This window comes from Phyllopteryx taeniolatus, chromosome 2 (assembly GCF_024500385.1).
Source record: "Phyllopteryx taeniolatus isolate TA_2022b chromosome 2, UOR_Ptae_1.2, whole genome shotgun sequence".
Classification (NCBI taxonomy): Eukaryota; Metazoa; Chordata; class Actinopteri; order Syngnathiformes; family Syngnathidae; genus Phyllopteryx; species Phyllopteryx taeniolatus.
This window is the reverse complement of record NC_084503.1, coordinates 7095656-7119330: the sequence shown is the minus strand read 5'-3', so window position 1 is coordinate 7119330 and position 23675 is coordinate 7095656. Positions and strand designations below refer to the sequence as shown.

General features: G+C 44.5%; 1 protein-coding gene across 1 annotated transcript; it reads right to left on the bottom strand.

The window, feature by feature from the left end:
- Window positions 1-911: 911 nt before the first annotated feature.
- zgc:153993 (uncharacterized protein LOC767645 homolog) lies at window positions 912-23675 on the bottom strand. Its single transcript, XM_061757817.1, has 6 exons — window positions 23449-23675; window positions 17208-17256; window positions 13703-13864; window positions 12844-12976; window positions 2938-3042; window positions 912-1425 (listed from the first exon to the last, which is right to left on the bottom strand). Exons 1-6 carry the CDS (start codon window positions 23510-23512, stop codon window positions 1327-1329), a joined length of 612 nt encoding a protein of 203 aa, XP_061613801.1. The 5' UTR covers window positions 23513-23675; the 3' UTR covers window positions 912-1326.

Sequence of the window (23675 nt, the reverse complement as noted above, 5' to 3'; positions counted from 1 at the left end):
GACTATCAAAATAGTGGTTGATTCATCTCATTATCAATTTGCTGGTGATTAATCAATTCATTGTTGCACTTTTACTTGCAATAAATCCCATTATTTGTTGGAGTCCCTTTTGGAGCAACCCAACTCAATTTTAGTCTCAGTGCACTTTCAAATCAATCTCATCAGACGCCAAGTGCCGTACATAAATAAATACAGATGGAACATTCGACATAACATTTCAAAAGATTATGAAAAACAAGTGACACTAAAATGAACAGCGGTTGGGGGTCATGCTGTGTTAAAAGCCACGGAATAAAAATAGGTTTGAAGGCTGGTTTGAAAAATGGACAGTGAGGGTGCTTAGAAAAGGTTCCATGCTGAAGCTTGGGAGCGTGGCTCCTCGAAGCAGATGTTCTGCTGACCTGCGGCACCGAGCAGGTGCCGTGGGGATGGAGAAGCTCTATTTGGCGTTTTGAAAATGAATAGCAGAATCTTAAAATGACAGGCAGTGGAGTAAGGCCACGATGACTTGTGCGTGTTTCCGTGAAGAGTCAAGCGGAAGCACTTTCAAGCACCTGGAGACGTTTGACTGTCCATAACGCTGACTCTGTACTACGCAGTGTTTGAAAAACGTCTCCAGGACATCGTGTTCATCCGGGAATGCCTTCAATTGACGGTACACAACTGTGCGAGTACTCTCGCTAAACCAGAGCTCTGGTTTTGTTTTGGGCTGCAGTTCTTTAAAAGGTCCAATATGGTTTGGCAGGAGAAGTGAAAGCAGGAGCTGAGCTTCTCTGTGTTTACAGAAGTTAAGCCGGAGGGCACAACGGCGGTCAAGGCTGCAGAGAAATGACCTGCAGTGCGATAATACAGCGCTGAGGTGTCCAAATGTTTGAAAAAAATATATATTAAACCAGTGACAAAGGACAAAGTGGAGGAAACAAGTGAGTCACATTTAATATCAAGAAAAATACAGATCATCTTGCATAACCAAACAAAAAAAAATAACAATTACAAATGACATCAGACTCCGAAAAACTTGAAACACACTCGTGACATATTCAGCAGTTATTAGATTTGTAATCTATTGAATCCCATTACGGCCATCTGTCTGGAAAAGTGCAGTGGCAACCCCAAACTAACTCTGACAACAAATGTCCATAGGACAGTTTACATCCATTTCTATTTGACCTTCTGTGGTTTTAATCCTTGGCGTGAATCTGTCTTGGGTTGACAGTTGTTTATTTCCTTAAAAAAAAAAAAATATTTGATATCAACAAATGAAAGTGATGATTGCATCGACGGTAGTTCTTAACCGAAGCATTATGAGATTGTGACAGCCGATGGTCAGCGTGTCCTCCTGTAATAAACAAAGGTGGCCACCAAAATCACTGATGCCACTAAGGTGAATTTCTTCCAGCGAGACCATCCATGGATTACACCTTCCTACAAATGGAAGACAGAAAAAAAAAAAAAAAAAAAAAAAGACAAACCTGTAAATCAGTACAGCAACATACAGTGGGAGGAAAAAAAGTATGTGAACCAATTGGAGTTTCCTTCATTTCTGCATAAATTGGTCAGAAAATGTGTTCTGATCTTCATCTAAATCACAAGGATAAACACACATAGACTACTTCAACTAATACGTAAACATTCTCAGGACAGGGAGGGAAAAGGAGGTCTTTAAACTCCTGCGCTCACGCCTGCATTGCAACACCCGCTGTCTTTTGTTCATATAATGTAAATAGCTTTTTGCATTCAAAAACCCATAAAGACAAGATTGCTTCCTTACTTATTCTGTCAGAAGAAGAAGAAAAACAAGCGAGTACAGATGGGCAGGCAAGCGCAAGAAGTCGGTCAGAAGAGAGCGAGGGACTGAGAAGTAGTGAAAAGAAGGCTAAGATTAATGGGCAGATTTCTAACCCCATTAAGCCAATGCGAGTTATGGAGCAAGAAATTAGGGAACTTTAATGTGCAAAAGTTGATGAACAACAGAAGAGTGCTGATCCATGCAAGTCGACAACAGCAGGGAAAAAAACTATTCAAATGACATCACTTGCAGGGAAACGATGAAAGCAAAAAACATGTGAAAACAAAAATTACAATAAAATAAAAGGGGGAAAAGTGGTGGAAGCAGAAGAGATGGCGTCCTTCAAGATACTATGGCGACGATATTGCAACTTAAGGCAATTCTACCGAAATCAGTGCAACTTGGATACATGAACTATAGTGTGAGGGAATATATATATATATATATAAATATATATATATATACCCAAACCAATCAGGTGTTTTCTTTGTTAATAAATGGAAGGTTGCTAAATAATGATGATGATGAAGAAAGAAAACTTTGTTGTGTTCATGTCATACTGTATATAGAGCACCAATGAGGTCCATATTGCATTATGGATGTATAGTGTATGCAGCGGCACCTTAAACAACATTACACAAATTGGACAGATTACAATGCAGAGCATAAAGAATATGTACAGGAGCCATGAAAACAACGTTAATAAATGCCTTATTCATAACGGGAGCAGGAGAGATACCGTTAGAGTTATGGAGAGAGAAACTCATTAGCTTTTTTTGGCTTAATCATTTTATTCATCTTTTATTTAACTCGGTTAAAACGAGATATGCTGTTAAATCTCTTTTTTTCAAAAGCCAAGAGGCAGCAGAAATGATAAAGTGCACAACACAACATACAATCAATCAAAATAAAGAATGGAAAATCACAGTGATATTGACATCTGAGTTAAAAACAAAGCCCCAATGCTTTTGAGTACATATATCGGTTTTGAATTCATGACACGCCGCTTTGCGTTGCACCAGCCTACCCCGACACTAGGCACATTTTTTGACCAATTCATGAAGAAATTCCAAAGAGTTAACATACTTTTTCCTCCTCCTCCTATTCATCAAAACTACCGGTGATAATGATGTTGATGCATCACTCACCCAGCCTCCCTGCTGGACAAGCCAATAGTAGAGTTGCTCTCTGACAACCTGTAGAACCCAGCTAATTATGATCCTGATGTTCTCTAGATGATTCGTGGTCAGGGCCTTTAAAATAGAACACAAAGTATGTTAATACAACTATGTGTCACTGAAAACATAGCAATAGGTTATGAATAAAATGACTGGTTAGCACATCTGCCTCAGAGTTCTGGGGACCGGGGTCGAAATCCCGGCCCCGCCTGTGTGGAGTTTGCATGTTCTCCCCGTGCCTGGGTGGGTTTTCTCCGGGCACTCCGGTTTCCTCCCACATCCCAAAAGACACGCGTGGTAGGTTGATTGAAGACTCTAAATTGCCCGTAGGTGTGAATGTGAGTGCGGATGGTTGTTTGTTTGTTTGTTTGTTTGTTTGTTTGTATGTGCCCTGCAATTTGCTGGCCCGAAGATAGCTGGGATGAGCTCTATTCTGGTCTTTGTTAGCATTCGTGCAGTTGAGTTCTGGAGTCACTCCAGCGTTACAATATTCTGTCCTGGTACTGCTTGTCACCCCCTGCGCCACTTGTGTCCACGCTGTCCATTATAAGAAAGTTTCACGGCTGACAGCGCTCTCTGCTGGTAGAAAAGAGTGCACAGTAGCCGCTTAGGAGAGAGCCTATCATAATCATGCCAGCTGCTGCCCCTTCTGCCATTTTGCCCCTGCTGAACATCTGCGGGCTTGCCTGATCTCCGTCGCTGTCACCTGAAGGAAGCGTCACTGAGGCTGGGCTGATCAAACCAGACATTCTGCTCCAAAAGTATTGGAAAAGTGCAGTCAATTCCTTTATTTATTTTTTACATTTTGTATTGTATTATTTATATACATTTTAAAGTCTCATGCATTTCATTATGAACAAATATGTTTGTGAGGTGCAGATATTGTTTTTGTCCACTTGAGGTCGCCCTGCCCACATTCTACATCTTAGAACTATGACTGTGAAAAAGCATATGCCTTAAAAAAAAAGGCAGGTCTGCTCTGTTGAGTGACGTGGATGTGAACTTGCCGACGTGCTGTGATGGGCCGGAAATTTCCTTTGACTGTCTTATTTCAGCTACTGACAGGTGTGTTAAGAATGTGCTTTTAATTACCAAATTTTGTTAGGCTTTGTTTAACAAACGTAAATTGTAAGAGCACCAAGGCCTGTTTCCATTCTCCCATCTCTACCACCTGCTACTTCCCAGTATTCTTTGCAGCGCTCTTTGCAAATACTGTTGTTGTAGCAAATCCAGCTAAACATTGCTCTTTACATGCTTTTGTTCCTGTCCATATTGTTACGAGTGTCTGCTTAGCTATACAGTGGAACCCTAATTTATGAACGCTTCAATTATCGTACTATTCCATTTACGTACCACGAAATGAACAAAACCCCTCCTTGAGCCGTCACCTTGTCGTGGTGGAGGGGTTTGTGTGTCCCAGTGATCCTAGGAGCTAAGTTGTCTGGGGCTTTATGCCCCTGGCAGGGTCACCCATGACAAACAGGTCCTAGGTGAGGGACCAGACAAAGCACGGCTCAAAGACCCCTAATGATGACGACAAACAATGGACTTCGTTTTCCCTTGCCCGGACGCGGGCCACCGGGGCCCCCCACTGGAGCCAGGCCTGGTGGTGGGGCTCGAAGGCGAGCGCCTGGTGGCCGGGCCTGCACCCATGGGGCCCGGCCGGGCACAGCCCGAAAGGGTAACGTGGGTCCCCCTTCCCATGGGCTCACCACCTGTGGGAGGGGCCATAGGGGTCGGGTGCAGTGTGAGCTGGGCGGTGGCCGAAGGCGGGGACCTTGGCGATCCGATCCCCGGCTACAGAAGCTGGCTCTAGGGACGTGGAATGTCACCTCTCTGGCAGGGAAGGAGCCCGAGCTGGTGTGTGAGGTCGAGAAGTTCCGACTCGATATAGTCGGACTCGCCTCCACACACACCTGGGGCTCTGGTACCAGTCCTCTCGAGAGGGGTTGGACTCTCTTCCACTCTGGAGTTGCCCATGGTGAGAGGCGCCGAGCAGGTGTGGGTATACTTATTGCCCCCCGGCTCGGCGCCTGTACGTTGGGGTTCACCCCGGTGGATTGGGCGATTGGGAGGAACGGCCCCCCCGATCAGAACCCAAGCGGTGTTCTGTTATTGAACTTCTGTGCTCGTCACGGATTGTCCATAACGAACACCATGTTCAAGCATAAGGGTGTCCACACGTGCACTTGGCACCAGGACACCCTAGGTCGCAGTTCGATGATCGACTTTGTGGTCGTGTCATCGGACTTGCGGCCGCATGTCTTGGACACTCGGGTGAAGAGAGGGGCGGAGCTGTCAACTGATCACCACCTGGTGGTGAGTTGGCTCCGATGGTGGGGGAAGATGCCGGTCCGACGTGGCAGGCCCAAACGTATTGTGAGGGTCTGCTGGGAACGTCTGGCAGAATCCCCTGTCAGAAGGAGTTTCAACTCCCACCTCCGACAGAACTTTGCTCATGTTCCGGGGGAGGCGGGGGACATCGAGTCCGAGTGGACCATGTTCCGCGCCTCCATTGCTGAGGCGGCCGACCGGAGCTGTGGCCGTAAGGTGGTCGGTGCCTGTCGTGGCGGCAATCCCCGAACCCGTTGGTGGACACCAACGGTGAGGGATGCCGTCAAGCTGAAGAAGGAGTCCTATCGGGCCTTTTTGGCCTGTGGGACTCCTGAGGCAGCTGATGGGTACCGGCTGGCCAAGCGGAATGCAGCTCTGGTGGTCGCTGAAGCAAAAACCCGGGCACGGGAGGAGTTCGGTGAGGCCATGGAGAAAGACTTCCGGACGGCTTCGAGGAAATTCTGGTCCACCATCCGACGTCTCAGGAGAGGAAAGCAGTGCACCACCAACACTGTGTATAGTGGGGATGGGGCGCTGCTGACCTCGACTCGGGACGTTGTGAGTCGGTGGGGAGAATACTTCGAAGACCTCCTCGATTCCACCGACACGCATTCCCATGGGGAAGCAGAGTGTGGGTTCTCTGAGGCGGGCTCTCCTATCTCTGGGTTTGAGGTCACCGAGGTAGTTAAAAAGCTCCTCGGTGGCAGGGCCCCGGGGGTGGATGAGATTCGCCCGGAGTTCCTAAAGGCTCTGGATGTTGTGGGGCTGTCCTGGTTGACACGCCTCTGCAACATCGCGTGGACATCGGGGACAGTGCCTCTGGATTGGCAGACTGGGGTGGTGGTCCCCCTTTTTAAGAAGGGGGACCGGAGGGTGTGTTCCAACTACAGGGGGATCACACTGCTCAGCCTCCCTGGTAAGGTCTATTCAGGGGTGCTGGAGAGGAGGGTCCGTCGGGAAGTCGAATCTCAGATTCAGGAGGAGCAGTGTGGTTTTCGTCCTGGCCGTGGAACAGTGGACCAGCTCTACACCCTCGGCAGGGTCCTCGAGGGTGCATGGGAGTTCGCCCAACCAGTCTACATGTGTTTTGTGGACTTGGAGAAGGCGTTCGACCGTGTCCCTCGGGGAGTCCTGTGGAGAGTGCTTCGGGAGTATGGGGTACCGAACCCCCTGATACGGGCTGTTCGGTCCCTGTACGACCGGAGTCAGAGTTTGGTCCGCATATCCGGCAGTAAGTCGGACTCGTTCCCGGTGAGGGTTGGACTCCGCCAAGGCTGCCCTTTGTCGCCGATTCTGTTCATAACTTTTATGGACAGAATTTCTAGGCGCAGCCGAGGCGTAGAGGGGGTCCGGTTTGGTGGCCTCAGTATTGCATCTCTGCTTTTTGCAGATGATGTGGTTCTGTTGGCTTCATCAAGCCGTGACCTCCAACTCTCATTGGAGCAGTTCGCAGCCGAGTGTGAAGCGGCTGGGATGAGAATCAGCACCTCCAAATCTGAGACCATGGTCCTCAGTCGGGAAAGGGTGGCATGCCATCTCCAGGTCGGGGATGAGATCCTGCCCCAAGTGGAGGAATTCAAGTATCTTGGGGTCTTGTTCACGAGGGAGGGAAGAATGGAACGGGAGATCGACAGGCGGATCGGTGCAGCGTCTGCAGTGATGCGGACTTTGTATCGGTCCGTTGTGGTAAAGAAAGAGCTAAGCCGAAAGGCGAAGCTCTCAATTTACCGGTCGATCTTCGTTCCTACCCTCACCTATGGTGATGAGCTGTGGGTCGTGACCGAAAGAACAAGATCCCGGATACAAGCGGCCGAAATGAGTTTCCTCCGCAGGGTGTCCGGGCTCTCCCTTAGAGATAGGGTGAGAAGCTCGGTCATCCGGGAGGATCTCAGAGTAGAGCCGCTACTCCTCCGCATTGAGAGGAGCCAGATGAGGTGGCTGGGGCATCTGATTCGGATGCCTCCCGGACGCCTCCCTGGTGAGGTGTTCCGGGCACGTCCCACCGGGAGGAGACCCCGGGGACGACCCAGGACGCGCTGGAGAGACTACATCCTTCGGCTGGCCTAGGAATGCCTCGGGATCCCCCCGGAAGAGCTGGATGAAGTGGCTGGGGAGAGGGTAGTCTGGGCGTCCCTGCTGAAGCTACTGCCCCCGCGACCCGACCCGGATAAGCTGTAGAGAATGGATGGATGGATGGATGGAAATGAACAAAAACATCGCCCAATGTGTCACGTCTCCTGTGCTCATTGTTCTCTGCTCGCTACTTTGCTCAGTGCTTTATCATGTGCCATTTTGGTGTATTTTTTCCCTTCATTTTTACATTTCGCTTGCTCAATATGGGTCCAACAAAAGCAACGGACAATCATGGCAAGAGGGAGGAAATCACTGTGGACTTAAAAAAACTGTATTTTTGAGGACTACCTCAGTGGCACCCGCATTGCAGACCTTACTCGCGAGTACGGTAGGAACAAGTCCACAATTGCCACTAGTGTTAAAAAAAAAAAAAAAAAAAAAAAACCTGATGCTTTTGTTGCTGCTGACATGGCCAAGGGGGTACAGTACCATCGAAAGGACCGAGAAAAAGTTCTGGACCAGGTAGAAAGCTTTTGCTTGCTTGGATCAATGGAAAACAGTTAGCAGGAGATAGCATTTCTGAGGCTATCATTTGTGAGAAGGCGAGGCTTTTACCTGCTGACTTGTTTTCAAGAGAAGACCCTAGTGCCAGCGCAGAAGAATAATTTAAGGCTAGCCGTGGGTGGTTCAACACATTTTAAAAAAGAACGGGCATCTATAGTGAGCCTGCTAACTCCGATCGATTTTCTCGACAAAGGGGGCTACGTACGACAGCAAGTTTTCAATTGTGACAAGACTGGACTTTTCTGGAAGAAGATGCCAAAGCGGACCTACATTAAAAAGGAGGCGGAAGCACTAACAGGACACAAGCCGATGAAGGATTACAGCGTGCTCATGGTATGTGCTAATGGTAGCACATAGTGAAACCATTGCTTATTTATCACTCTGAAACTCCCAGAGTGTTTAAAAAGTTTGTTATTGAGGACACTGACCGTGATGTCGTGGTTTAATAAGAAGGCATGGGTCACAAGGCAACATTTTACAGAGTGGATAAACACTGCCTGTGGCCCCACAGTAAAAAAAAAATAATAATAATTCTTGAACAAAGGCTTGCCACTCAAGGCATTGTTACTCATGGAAAATGCGCCTGCCTATCCCCCCCAACATAAATCTATGGCTGTTGCTGTTTGGGTTCCGCACCGCCCAACTGGGACAAGATCTGAGGTGAACCAATACCGCCGGAGTCGTTACCATAGAGGATTCTGCTCTGACCGAACGGGCCAGGTCCTGAGGCAGAACCGCAGAAGGTGTCTATCTACCCTTTGATGCCATTTCTCTTAAAATAGACTCTCATGCAATCTTAACTCGTTCCCTGCCAATCCCGTCTAAAGACGTCAATGCCGTTTTTTAACAGGGATGGGTGGGGGAGGGTCTTGTGCAGTTTATGTGTGATTGTCAAGCCTCTGGATAACTGCAATGAGGAATGGCACCCTGTAGAGGGCAACAATCCCTTGAGGTGAATGTCCTCCCTCAGATTGAAAAAGAGGCAGAAGGAGGAGGCAGGAGACAATGAGAAGAGGCTAGAATAATGGCGGAAAAGAGAGAAGACAAAATGAAAAAAATCTAAACAAAAGCTTTCGGTACTAGAAATTTATTGCGCCGAGGCAAGAAAAATAGTCCTGCGACTGACAGGAATGACGCCTTCGATCATGCGGGGGAATAAAGGATGACGCTCCGAGCCGATCCATTTACAGCAAAGCTATCGCCGAAAATTCCAGGCCATATGGCGAGATGCTTTCGGCCGCTTGCCATCTGATTGTCTGGCGACCAGGATTTGAGTAAATGGGATCCGGAATTGTCAGATCAGTGAACTCCCTCTGGATCGCCTGGAAGCAGGTAACTCGTTTCCAGCTAGCGTTAGCTACATTTAGCGCTCAAACAATTCTCCCTTCTCCTCTCCTTCAATGCATGTTACATAAACACAATTTAGTCCCACTAGTTCACATTACAATGTAACATTTGTTGCCAGTACTGATTTGAATTTTCCATTTAGAGTTTGTCCATCTTGCAGTAATGCAACACCCGTGAGTTGAACGTCTTTTAGGATTGCAACGAATAAATGTAATGTGTTTGTTTTTTTTTTACCCTTGCAAAACTCCTCATCAATAAAAAGTATTCTCTAGTAATGGTAGGTATTTTTTAAAAACTTACAGGTTATGCATCCAGCAGACGTTCGACTCCCGTTCCAGTACGCAGTGCAAACAAAAAAGGTAATTGCAAGCTTTTTTTCTCCACGTCCCACTACAGCAATTTCAACAATGTATTTGTATAGTAATAGTTGTAGTTCTAAACTGCCCAGGTTGTGCTTCGAGCAGAAGTAGGGACTGGTTTCAAGGACAATGGCAAGCACACAAGATCCCATTCACCGCCACCAAAGAATAAAATCCAGAAACCTTGCTAGATTTTATGCGCAAGGTAATAAAAACCTGGACTATTGAGCAAACGGTAGCGGAGAATTTGGAGGAAAACAGTACAAGTGTGGGAGCCCCATTTGTTCACGTATTTTTGTCAATTGTAAATTCTGTACATAGTTATACTTATATACTTATAGGTATAAGTTATTATATATATACTTATATTTTTTTCTGTCAAAAAAACTTTCTCAGTGTTGCTTTATTTCAGATGTTTGAGATTTTCACGAAACAAATAAATATTGGTGTCAAAGTCATTATTCTGCTTGATCTGTCTGCTTTCACAAAAAGGCTGTTTTCTCAGTTTCTTTCCTTCAGAAACAGATTTGGCTGAAACTAGCCTATATTTGACTGCTGATTATTAAAGAACAGTATAAGCTATAGACAAACTTTTTTTTTTCTGATGTAAGAAGAGAGTTTGATCTTTCTTTTGGTGGTTTTGGTGTTTATATAGTAATAGTACACAATGTTCTGTGGGGCTTGAAAAATGAGTGAAATTGATCGAAAATGACTGGCGGTCAGGGAAAAGCGGGCGGCGAATGAGTTAATGAACATTGTACCGCACCAGATTACGTGATAAATGTTGCCCACTCGACATACATTGCAGCCTGGTTATCCTGGAAGGGGTATCCCCCCCACTCTTATGTGGTAACCTTCTGAATGTTTCTTTTTTTCCCCAAATGGGGTTTGGGGTTTTTCCTTGCCCGATTGGGGGGGTTTAGATTAGGGGATGTCGTCAATCATTGTCAACTGTGGGACTGTGAGACTCTTTTGTGATTACGGGCTATACAAATAAACTTGACTTGAATCGCTATGATAGGAACAATTACAGTGCCGTGAAAAAGAATATGCCCCCTTCTCAAATTCTTCTTTTTTTTTTTTTTTTTTGCACATCTCCCCACTTTAATGTTAAAACAAATTTAAATATCCGACAAAGATAACCCAAGAAAACAAAATAGAATTTTTAAATTGTGATTGTATTTATTCAAGTGACACTAAAATGGCCCAAAAAAAAAAGTGTCTTGCAAATTTGAAACACATCACAGAAAAGAGTCCCTTTCCCTGAATTGCTCAGTCATTCACAAGCAAAGATGGGGCGAGGTTCACCTCTTTGTGAACAAGTGCGTGAGAAAATAGTCGAACAGTTTAAGGACAATGTTCCTCAACGCACAATTGCAAGGAATTTAGGGATTCCCTCATCTACGGTCCATAATATCCTCAAAAGGTTCAGAGAATCTGGAGAAATCACTGCATGTAAGCGGCAAGGCCGAAAACTAACATTGAATGCCCGTGACCTTCGATCCCTTGGGCGGCACTGCATCAAAAACCGACAATATGTCAAGGATATCACCAAATGGGCTCAGAAACACTTCAGAAAACCAAGGTCAGTAAATACAGTTCGGCGCTACATCCATAAGTGCAACTTGAAACTCTACTATGCAAAGCTAAAGACATTCATCAACAACACCCAGAAACGCCGCCGGCTTCTCTGGGCCGAGCTCATCTAAGACGTCGGACTGATGCAAAGTGGAAAAGTGTTCTGTAGTCCGACGAGTCCACATTTCAAATTGTTTTTGGAAATTGTGGACGTCGTGTCCTCCGGGCCAAAGAGGAAAAGAACCATCCGGACTGTTATGGACGCAAAGTTCAAAAGCCAGCATCTGTGATGGTATGGGGCTGTGTTAGTGCCAATGGCACGGGTAACTTACACATCTGTGAAGGCACCATTAATGCTGAAAGGTACATACAGGTTTTGGAGAAACATATGCTGCCATCCAAGCAGCGTCTTTTTCATGGACGCCCCTGCTTATTGAAATAAGCAAGACAATGCCAAACCATATTCTGCACGTGTTACAACAGTGTGGCTTCGTAGTAAAAGAGTGCGGGTACTAGACTGGCCTGCCTGCAGTCCAGACCTGTCTCCCATTGAAAATGTGTGGCGAATTATGAAGCGTAAAATACCACAACGGAGACCCCGGACTGTTAAACAGCTGAAGCTGTACATTAAGCAAGAATTGGAAAGAATTCCACCTATAAAACTTCAACAATTCGTGTCCTCAGCTCCCAAACGTTTATTGAATGTTGTTAAAAGACAAGATGATGTAACTCAGTGGTAAACATGACCCTATCACAGCTTTTTTGGAACGTGTTGCAGCCATAAAATTCAAAGTTCATGATTATTTGCTAAAAACAATCAAGTTTATCAGTTTGAACATTAAATATCTTGTCTTTGTAGTGTAGTCAATTAAATATAGGTTGAACATGATTTGCAAATCATTGTATTCTGTTTTTATTTGTTTAACACAACGTCCCAACTTCATTGGAATTGGGGTTGTGTATATATATATATATATATATATATTGTGATCAGATTGGTGATCGTTTTATTTAAATTCGCTAATTGGCCCCAAAAATCCTGATCGCGTAAAGCCTAATTTAAACCATACAAAAGAGCATAATTTGAAAAATGTCAGTTAATTTACTTGCGCTATCTTCCAAAATGGTCATGCAAGTTTTTTTTCTCATTCAGATCAAAACTGACCCGAGAAATAGACTTTAAGGAGCGCATGAGGAGAAGTATAAATGAATACTTTTTATACCGAAAGGCCTTTGAGATGTTTTTTCAAAGGAAAGAAAACCCATTGCTCAGATAGAAATTGTCAATTTTGTAAATCCATCCATCCATTTTCTGAGCCGCTTCTCCTCACAAGGGTCGCGGGAGTGCCGGAGCCCATCCCAGCCATCATCGGGCAGGAGGAAGGGCACACCCTGAACTGGTTGCCAGCCAATCGCAGGGCACATACAAACAAACAACCATTCGCACTCACATTCACACCTACGGGCAATTTAGAGTTGTCAATTAACCTACCACGCATGTTTCGGGGATGTGGGAGGAAAGCGGAGTGCCCGGAGAAAAGCCACACAGGCACGGCTTTTACCTTTCCCACCCATTGTGTGAATGAGAGCAATTGAATATGACATCACTTCGGCTTGTTACCTTGTATATGAGTCTGTATGCGAGATGGAAGAGAGCCACAACTCGACCCCAGTTGATGCCATCAGCAAAGATGTTCCTGGCCACCTTCATGAAAACATCCTGAGCGCAGTTTCCTTGAACTTGGTTTATTAGTCTGAGAAGGAGAAATGGCCGTGAAATTAATGGACAACAACAATTCTGATTTTTTTTTTTTTAAATTTCACTTCCAATATCATACCCAACAGGTCGAGAGGAGACTTTACACCGATCTGATAGATAGAGGGGGTCCGGTTTGGTGGCCTCAGTATTGCATCTCTGCTTTTTGCAGACGGTGTGGTTCTGTTCGCTTCATTAAGCCGTGATCTCCAACTTATGTGGAATATATTTTATTGAATCATTATCGGAGTACAGTTTTTTTTATTCCCCTTTATTCAAACACGCTGTATGTTCAAACTGCATAATGTGACAATGGGTTGCAAAACACTTTCCCTCTGCCTTGTTTTTGATGAACACTTCAGCCTAATATGGTACTGTATTTTGATGTTGGTTATTATGGTGGTACTTGGGAGCCAAATATTTTTCGCGGTGGTACCTGTGCTTGGCGTCACAAGTCGGTCTTCTACACGGAGGCACCCAATCAAAGGAAAGGGGGCGGTCTTAGCCAAATATGGACAAAGCGGATCCAAAACTGGGTCAACCAGAAGTAGCTGTCAAAGGGGCATTTTCTGGACACTCGTATGACAAAACCAAGGTGTTTTTTTTAAATGAAATTGACACTTTTATACTGAGTCACTATGGAGGTCTAAATAGCCGAAATGCGGGACCTTTAGTAAAGTATGCACATTAAGCAAGCAGGAAGCAGTCAATGTTTATCACATACCGTTGGAGTTCAGCATTCCTGTTCAACTCATCGGCAATCTTAAGTAGCTGTTCCACAACTTCTTTGATTTGTGGTTCTTGTTGTTCATTTAATCGTCCACCTAAATCCTCAGATGTAATATGTCGACTGGGGTCTTCTGTGTTTATACGCTCAATCACATACCTGTCAAACACAAATGATGTATAGAAAAATGCTTAATCAATGGAATAAGACAAAGAGTTATGCGATAATACAGAACAGGTTTACATGGTTCCCCCCCCAAAAAAGGAAAAAAGCCCAAATCACATCGCTCCAACAAAAAAAAGCTCCCTAATAAATGAATGGAACTGCAACGTGAGAAAAAAATATTTTTCAAAATGTAATATTCAGTAGTTACGTGGCATTCCTGTTACTGTCCAGGCTTTTCAGTCACCACAGTCTGAGGGTGAAGACTAAGACACCTCTGCGTACCTCATGAGAGCTCAGTTGACCAATTGAATTCAATATAAATAAACATAATTTGTCTGCAGGAGGCAACTGAGGCACATGGAGTAGTTGGTAAAAAAATATATATATATAACATAAAAAAGTACTTCCATGTAAAAAAAGGTCTTAATTGCAAATTGTACTCAAATAAGAAAGTTTCTAAAACAAACAGAATTAGGGGTTTTTATATTTACAAATGGTATTAACAATTTTTAAACTAGCATTTTGAATGGGTTTTTACAGTATACAGTCTGTATTTAGAGTTGAAACATGAAATAAATCTTTCTCAACAGATCTGCTGCGTAACTCCGAATCATATCAGAAAATCCTGAAATATAACTTCCTTTAAAACCAATAATAACACGGTGAGCAAATGGTTAGCACATTTGCCTCACAGTTCTGAGGACCGGGGTTCAAATCCCGGCCACGCCTGTGTGGGCTTTCTCCTGGTACGGCGGTTTCCTCCCTCATCCCAAAAACATGTGTAGTAGGTTGATTGAAGACTCTAAATTGCCCTTAGGTGTGAATGTGAGTGTGAATGGTTGTTTGTTTATATAGTATGCGCCCTCCGACTTGCTGGCGACCAGTTCAGGGTGTACCCCACCTCTCGATAGGCTCCAGCACGCCCGCGAGCCTTGTGAGGATAAGCAGTACAGAAAATGGGTGGATATACGTATCGACTGAGTCACAGTAGACAACCTACCGAAGGTTTACTACAGCGCGAATAAACGTAGCAAAAATGATGTTGAAATAACTACATCATGCTGCCAAACTGTAAAAAGGAATGGATCGATGTAAATCGAGGAGTGGCATAAATCGAGATCAGATCGATCAGATGATCTACATTTGTACACATCTACTTTATGTACTGTGTACAGCTTTAAAATGATACAGTATAATGTTACAGGAATTTATGATGTTTATTATTTTTATTATATATATATATATCAATAAAATAGAACAAACACTAGCAACATGTTTGATGTACTGTATTCAACATTGATGTACGACAGTCATTTCAACATAATTTAGACTATTTAACAAGACATACAGGACACTCCCCCCTCTCTGAATACTGACTGTCTGACATGAAAAGAAAAGACTCACCTGTACCTGTTTTACTGGAATACTGGAATAATGAGGCGGCACGGTGACGGAGTGGTTAGCACATCTGCCTCACAGTTCTGAGGACTGGGGTTCAAATCCCGGCTCTGCCTCTGTGGAGTTTGCATGTTCTCCCCGTGGGTTTTCTCCGGGTTTCCTCCCACATCGCAAAAACATGCGTGGTAGATTGACTGAAGACTCTAAATGTGAATGTGAATGCGAATGATTGTTTGTTTATATGTGCCCTGCAATTGGCTGGCAACCAGTTCAGGGTGTACCCCGCCCGTTGATAGCTGGGTTAGGCTCCAGCACTCCCGCGACCCTTGTGAGGATAAGCGGCTCAGAAAATGGATGGATGGATATAAAATAGACAATCCAGTCATGGTCCCGTGGGGTGCCAGTGTGTTTCGCCATGACTGTATGTGCTTATCTTTTTATTTTGTTTTATGTATTCGACTGCTGCAGTATCTTCAATACAACTCTGGTAAATTTAACATTTTATGTGATGCAGATACTTTGCCACAGGAGACTCATTCAGGACCATCGCACAAACAGTTTCCGTGTTGGGGTCTCCACCGTCTCCACGATATTCCCTGATGTGGCAACATCGATTTAAGACTGCCTCGTGGATGACTTCATGGCTGTGCCCACCACAGAGGATATTGGATATAATAATCTGTCAACAAAGCCCCCATGGAGCTGGTGATTAGTGACTTAGTGACGCAATGATCAGTGACTTTGACTTGGTCACGCGAACAGGTCCGCATTTCCGCGGCTGTGTGTGACACAATCTCGTGCATTTTTGGGTCCTATCCTCTGTTCACAAATTCTGCCAGGGTCTGAAACTTATGAGCACAATTGTACATGCAGTCATACATACCCCTGTCATATTGGAATGAAAGTGTAGGCTACACCTTTTTCATAACCTCGAGGTGTTGGTGATGTATTAGAATGAAAGTGTATACCTCTCTCATAACCTCTAGGTGGAGGTGGCACATTGGAATGAAAGTGTACAGCTTTTTCCTAACCTCTAGATGGCGGCATACATTTATAAAATGGGAAAGTTTTTTTCATTTTCCTCTTTACCCATGTATAATACACACAATTGACTTTGGACATTTTTTTTGGGGGGGGGGGTGGGGTGGGATTTGCATTATTCACAAGAAATTACGGTAATTCATTTCCGGTTCAGAGGGCGTCTTGTGTCTGTGAATTATTTGATTGATTTGAATTATTTATATTTCCAGACGGGTATTAGTTGCCTTGTTCTTTTGTTGTTCAAACTTGGTTACTCTCTGCTGTAATGTGTTTCCAGCCAGACCTATGTGAGAAGTGTACTGTATCATCCAATCACTCATTCCGGTGTTTTGTGACTTCATGACACCAAAGCTTAGCCATTAGCATCACGCTTTTGCTTCTTTTACTACTCACTCCTCGTTCTCTGTGATAAAGATGCATGTAAAAAGCACGGTAAGAAGTGTAATTTATTCGGTACCATGGAGGCGATGATTAGTGACTTACATGCATTGACACTGGACGCAGAGAGAACTTTCAACTCTGTGGCTTGGCAGCGCTTGCGGGGCGTAATAAAATTGCATGCCCCCAAGCAGCATTTGTGTCTTTATTTTTTAAACAATATAGTGTTTATTTCATCGAATTCATTGATAACAAATGTTGTCACTTTGGCTGGACACAGCCGTACTGGTTGGTAATGTCGGACGCACAATCCCGATCCCCTGCGAATAGCGGTGGTCCACGATATAAAAGTAAACCAAAAGCACCTAAACACAATGATTAAAATTGATGATTGATATGAATTCAAAATGTTTTTGCCAGTGCAAAATATAGTTAATAGAATCATACTGCAGCAGCAAACAGAGAAAATCAACCCCAAAAGAAAGACAGTCCATTCAAAAGTGGTTTTGATAGGACTTACCCTCTGAGGACAATTGCTCCTTGCTCTAGAATGGGATCATCAATGACATCTGTTAGAGATGATAGAAGCTGGATTAGCATTTCGTTAAACTCCCCTCAAAAAGTACAAACCCAAATTCCAATTAAGTTGGAATGTTGTGGAAAAAAACAGCGGTGTACAGTAATGGCCGACAAGGCCTTCTCTGCTGGCCTAAACACTAACAAAAGCAGATCTAAATTGAACTGTTTGAAATTGAAATTGTTTTCAGTGATAGAAGAATTTCAGACCGACACTGAAAATGCAGTTTTTTGGGACATTTTCGGTAGATGACTTCGAAATTTCTACTGGCCCAAGCAGACCAGCATCCATCCGTAGGTGGCGGCGTACTGGCCCTGGGCCAACGTTAACGTCAACCCCCTGAATACAAACACCCCAACCGAACAATCCACTCACACACCCACCCACACACAAACGGAATTCATTACGAAACTGTTCTCGAACCGAAATGTCTGCTAAAACCAAAGCTGTTTTTCCCATTCCAATTCATGGGAATGGAATTCCTCGATTCCAAGTCGCCTTCGCCCATGGCCAGCACATTATTCCAAACAAGTTTGCTTTATTTATCCTAAAACCCCAAACAATTTTCCAGCCTAAATTGTATCAACTTCCACAGAAAGAAGCAATGTTTTTTTTCCTTTAAAGAAAATGTAAAAATGAAAGTCTTCCTCCTGATGAAGATGGCCCTTAAAAAAAAAAATAGATAAATATATCCTTATTATATTTTAATAAAACATTTTATGGGAGCATTCGCGAAATGTCATCGTGACATAATATTTGTGCAAGTGCATTCAAAGTGGCAAGAGCGCCATCTGTTCCCATACAATATTGACGCTTTTTATCGCGGTATATAAGATTGGCCCAGCTGATGCCAAGCAAAACAGTGGAACACAGGATTTGCTTTAAGTATAAAGTTACATGGACAAATGTGTCCCAAATCCATCCACCTGGCCAGACTGACGGGATGTACTTGATTAACAACTTTTAATTTTGGCCTACACAAAAGATTTAATGAGATTTAATGAAAGTGTGCACGACTCATGACGCATACACGTAAGTGTTAATCATTCAGTTGTTGATTGGAAAATGTTCAAAACATCCCCATGCGACTGGTTAGCAGATCTGCATCACAGTTCTGAGGACCGGGGTTCAAATCCCAGCCTCGCCTGTGTGGAGTTTACATGTTTTCCCCGTGCCTTGGGTGGTTTTTCTCCAGGTACTCCAGTTTCCTCGCGCGTCCCAAAAACATGCGTGGTAGGTTGGTTGAAGACTAAATTGCCCGTAGGTGTGAATGTGAGTGCGAATGGTTCTTTGTTTGTATGTGCCCTGCGATTGGCTGGCGACCAGTTCAGGGTGTGCCCCGCCTTCCGCCCGAAGATAGCTGGGATAGGTTCCAGCACCCCGCAGTTAAATGCCTTACCATTATATAAAGTGCCAGAAACAAACATGGTCAGTTAAGTAGTGATTCCACTTGTGTCATGTAATGGCTGCAACGTAAGCTTTAAATGAGCTTCAGGTTTCTTTGGGATGTCGCAAACGCTCTTGGAATAATTTGCATCAAATCTGTACGTGCAGCCCATCATGCAACACGACACTATCATTTATTAATTAACAAAAATAAGCCTGAATAACTCCCGGTCGGGCCGTTGAGCTGAGGACTTTCTTCCAACCAAGACACCACGTGACCACTTGGTGATGACACGCAAACGCTCCCATCCATCCATCCATCCATCCATCCATCCATCCATTTTCTGAGCCGCTTCTCCTCACAAGGGTCGCGGGAGTGCCGGAGCCTATCCCAGCCCTCATCGGGCAGGAGGCGGGGTACACCCTGAACTGGTTGCCAGCCAATCGCCAGCAAACGCTCCCATATGTTTGATAATTCAACATTAAGAAATGAACAAAAAGGGATTGTCTGTATTTTTTGGGGAGTCCACTACTTACTACAGGTCAAACTTTGCTGATATCTTGCATTAGAGAGAAACTGGATGCAATTAATTGGCAAATATATTCACTAAAAATCAATAAAAGGTGTAGTAGGTGGCAATGTGAGGCCACTACCTACTACAGGTCAACTTTTGCGGATATCTGGCATTTTGGTTAAACTGTGTGCAATTAATTGTCAAAAATATTCACCAAAATTCAATAATTGTCCAAAATGTTGACCACAAAGCAATAAAAACATGACGCTTGTTGCGTCATGTAAGACACATTTTCTAACACGACAATTGCAGGCAATCGTTCATTGTTTTTTAATTCACTTTGGCAATTTGCAAATTACACATAAGTAATAGTAATTGAAAATAATAAATATTATAATTATTAAGATAAACAAGCTTGCAACATTAACCAATGGCAAAATCTTGTCATAGAGTAGTATATAACACTAGAAAATATCTCTACTAAGCGTAATAACTAAATGGATAACTTTAAGGACAAACTGATCCGCTCTGGTGTCCGCTGGTCCCACTCCGGGGGCCTCGTCCTGGTCTCCGTGTGGGGGGGCGGGGGGCGTGCTGCTGTATCCCATGCCTGTGCTCTCCTCTTCCCTCTACCTGGGGCACTCTGCCGTGGTCGTCGCCCCACTCTCTCTTCCGCCTTTGATGGGCCCACCTTCTGCGCCCTGTTCTGGTTGCTGGGTGGTGTTCGGTGGTGGCCGGGGCTCTCTGTGGTCTTCCAGCCTGTTGGGCCGGGGCGGCCCACAGAAGTCTAGCCTCTTCACACACTCAGCACATTTGTATTATTCACACTGTCCATATTTCGCACTTTGAGCACATTCAGATCTCTTTCAGGGTCCCCTAGGGGGCTGGGACGAGGCATGATGACCGGGACGCCGGGCCGGGTACTGGCACTTCTGTGTTGGTCTCTGGTCTGGTCATCTGCCTTCTCTGTAGCCTGGTTTTCTCCAGTTTTTTTTGCATCATACACCCGTTTGTGGGGGGGGCGGTAGTGTCGGGCTGGGGAGGACACTTGGCCAGGTGTTCCAGCACTCCGGCCTTCTCTCTGGCCCGCCATGCCTTTCCCTCGCAGATTTTTAATGCACCACATACATTTGCACATCCTTTGGGGAGCTGGTTGGCCTGGGTGGGGGGGACGGTTGTGGGTCATCATTGCCCTGTGACCGTCTCACCTCACCGCCACCAGTCTCCCCAATTTTAATGCACGACACCCCACCACACACGATCACGGTACAGGGATAATGGTTGACAGTCGAGGACATAGTAACAATAGTAATAGGGTGGGTGGTGGGGTGGGTGTTCACATTTCACTTGGCTTCACTCCTGGTGCCTAAGCCCCCCGACCCCCCGTCCGGTTGTTGGGTCACGGGGAGAATGGGGTCTCACCCCCTGGGTCCCCGTCTTGCTCTCCCCTCTCCTGGCGCCCTCGCCTGTCAGGGTTAGGGTGATTGGGGGCCCCCATGTTTTTCGGGGGTGGCGGTAAGGGTGGGGTGCGCTGGGGGGGGGGGGGGGGGGGGGGGAATTGGGTGTGGGTGGTGGTAGTCCGCTACCCTTGCCCCTTCCTTTGGGACTGGTCGGGGTGCTCCGGTTGGGCTCGCAATAATCAAACAGCAATCCAGCCCCTTGTCAGTGCAAATGAATATCAGCTGGTTCAGTCCTAAATGACGGGCTACAAAAAGGTCTCATTGCCGAGGTCTGAGTCAAGAAACATCTCATGATGGGTAAGAGCAGAGAGCTGTCTCAAGAACATCGCAAACTAACTGTTGCAAAACATAACGATGGCATTGGTTACAGGCGCACATCTAAGCTTTCTAACGTTCCAGTGAGCACTAGGCTTTACACGATCAGGATTTTTGGCGCTGATCACCGATCAGCGAGTTTAAAAAAACGATAACCGATCACAAGATGGAGCAATGTGTCTATTTAAATGACTTGTTAATTTACTGTATATACTTACTGCACTGTATACTGAGTATCTTAAAGTATTTATTCTCTAGTCCGGTGATTTCCAACCAATGACGTTATGGATCGGATCGGAGAATTATGACATTAAAGCCGATCAGCATAAAATGCTAATTATTGGCCGATACCGATCAGGCCGATCAAAGTCTAATGAGCACAGTTGGGGCCATAATACGTAAGTGGAAAGCCAATCATACCGCCATAAATTTGCCTCGATCAGGTGCTCCTCGCAAGATTTCTGACAGAGGAGTGCAAATAATAATCAGAGGAGTTGTCCAAGAGCCAAGGACCACCTGTGGAGAGCTTCAAAAAGACCTGGAATTAGCAGGTACTGTTGTCACAAGGGAAAAAGTGAGTAATGCACTCCGCCGCCATGGGCTGTATGCACGCTCACCACGCAAGACCCCATTGCTGGAAAAAAAAAAGGGTCAAAGCTCGTCTAAAGTTTGGTGAACAACATTTGGAAAGGCCATTTTAATACTGGGAGAAAATAGTCTGGTCAGATGAGAGCAAAATGTAACTATTTGGATGACATAATGCACACCACGTTTGGCGGAGAAATGGCACTGCACATCCCCCTAAAACCATCTTACCAACAGTGAAGTTTGGTGGTGGGAACATGAAGGTGTGGGGCTGCTTTTCAGCAAATAGTACTGGGAAACTTACAACATTATTGAAGGAAGGATGAATGGGCAAATGTACCGAGACATTCTGGGAGGATGATGATGAAAATGAAACGAGGGTAGACACTTCAGCAGGTTAATGATCCAAAACATACTGCCAAGGAAATTCTAAATTGGTTTCAAATTTTAAAAAAACAATAAAGCTGCTAGAATGTGCCAGCCAATCATCTGACTTGAATCCAATCGAAAATCTATGGAAAGAACTGAAGCTCAAGGTCCATAAAAGAAGCCCACGGAACCTTCAAGATTTGAAGACTGCTTGTGTGGAGGAATGGGCCAAAATCAAACCAGAGCAATGCAGGCGACTAGTTTCTCCATGCAGGAGGAGTCTTGAAGCTGTCATTGCGAACAAAAGCTTTTGTACAATGTATTAAAGAAATACAAGTTGGCGTGTTCAATACTTTTTCCCTGTGTCATTTTACATTATTAGACACAACTTCATTTCTGAGCTAATCTGTTCTCCTTTCTTTGTATGTATGGATTACTTGGGTTGTTCCCAACAGCTGGTGGAATTTTCAGGTCAATAGCACCTTTGGAAGTATCTTTCGTGAAAAAAATGTTGACGTGTTAAATACTTATTTCAGCCGCTGTATAAGACGATTTGACTTTGTAACGTTATTTGTAGTCAAATATTTCAACTGTCTAATTATTGTTCTGCTGTGGTTTGCGTCCCTGTTTCCCTTGTCCGTTCTGTTCCTCGATCTATTTCCCTAAAACCCTTTTCTGTCCGGCTGCATTTTCAATAAACATCGGAATTTTAAAAATAAATAAATAAGCAGAAGAAGTATTTCAAACTCCCCCTGATGCACAGCAAAACTGTTCTAGCATGAAAGGCATACAGATCCACAATTCTGCATGGACATGCAGCTGAACAGGATAGGGAAAATAAATACATAAATAAACAAATATTGTCAATATTTTAGACAATGAATTGCACAAAGTTTCTCTATAATGCAGCATATCAGCAAAGTTTGACCTGCATTAAGTAGCAGACAACCCCTTGCCAACTACTACTACAGCAATCAGAATGAGAAAAAGGGTTTTTAGTCAATATTTTTTGACAATTATTTGCACACAATCTCTCTATAATGCAATATATCAGCAACATTTGACCTGTAGTAAGGAGTGGTCTCCCAATGCCAACTACTACGGCAAAAAAAATAAAAATAAAAACTTGTATTCGTTATATGGTGATTTGTTACACATTTGTTACTCTGGGATGTGTAATTTGCCGACGGTCCCTAACACAGACTGTTATCAAAATGTCGAATCAAGCGCCGTTTTTGCGTATACATTTGCAGTGACGACAATTGTTTTTTTGTCGAGTGAACTATGAACTATTGTGGCGAATTAGCATCAAAAGCTCCTCCGTATTTGCCGTCTAGTGGCCAGACCGGCTCGCGGCCTGTGAAAAAAACTTGGCAAGCAAATTCGGCATTTATCGAACAAGCTGCTTGGCAACACTTTTCTTTCTAACTCGGGCAAACTTGGTAAAACAAATCCTCGTCTGAATTCGGTTTTCGAACTTTGAACAGGATTCCCCCCCCCCCCTCCATAGTTTGTACAGGTCTGCACAGGTTAACACGGCGCTGCTTCACTTACCTTCCCCACCCACGGCACCTTGAAGTTGTTGTTCGTCGTCGTTGTTCTCCTTGTTGTCCGACATATTCCAAGAGTTGGAAGCAAGTCGTGTCAATAGAAGGGAGATTTGTTTCAATGTCTGACGGAAAGTATACGCAGATAAAACAAACGGAATAATGTGTCGTCTCGTTCGGACGTGCCGGTTAAGTCCAAAGTTTGTGGAACGAGGAAGTCAAATAACATGCAGT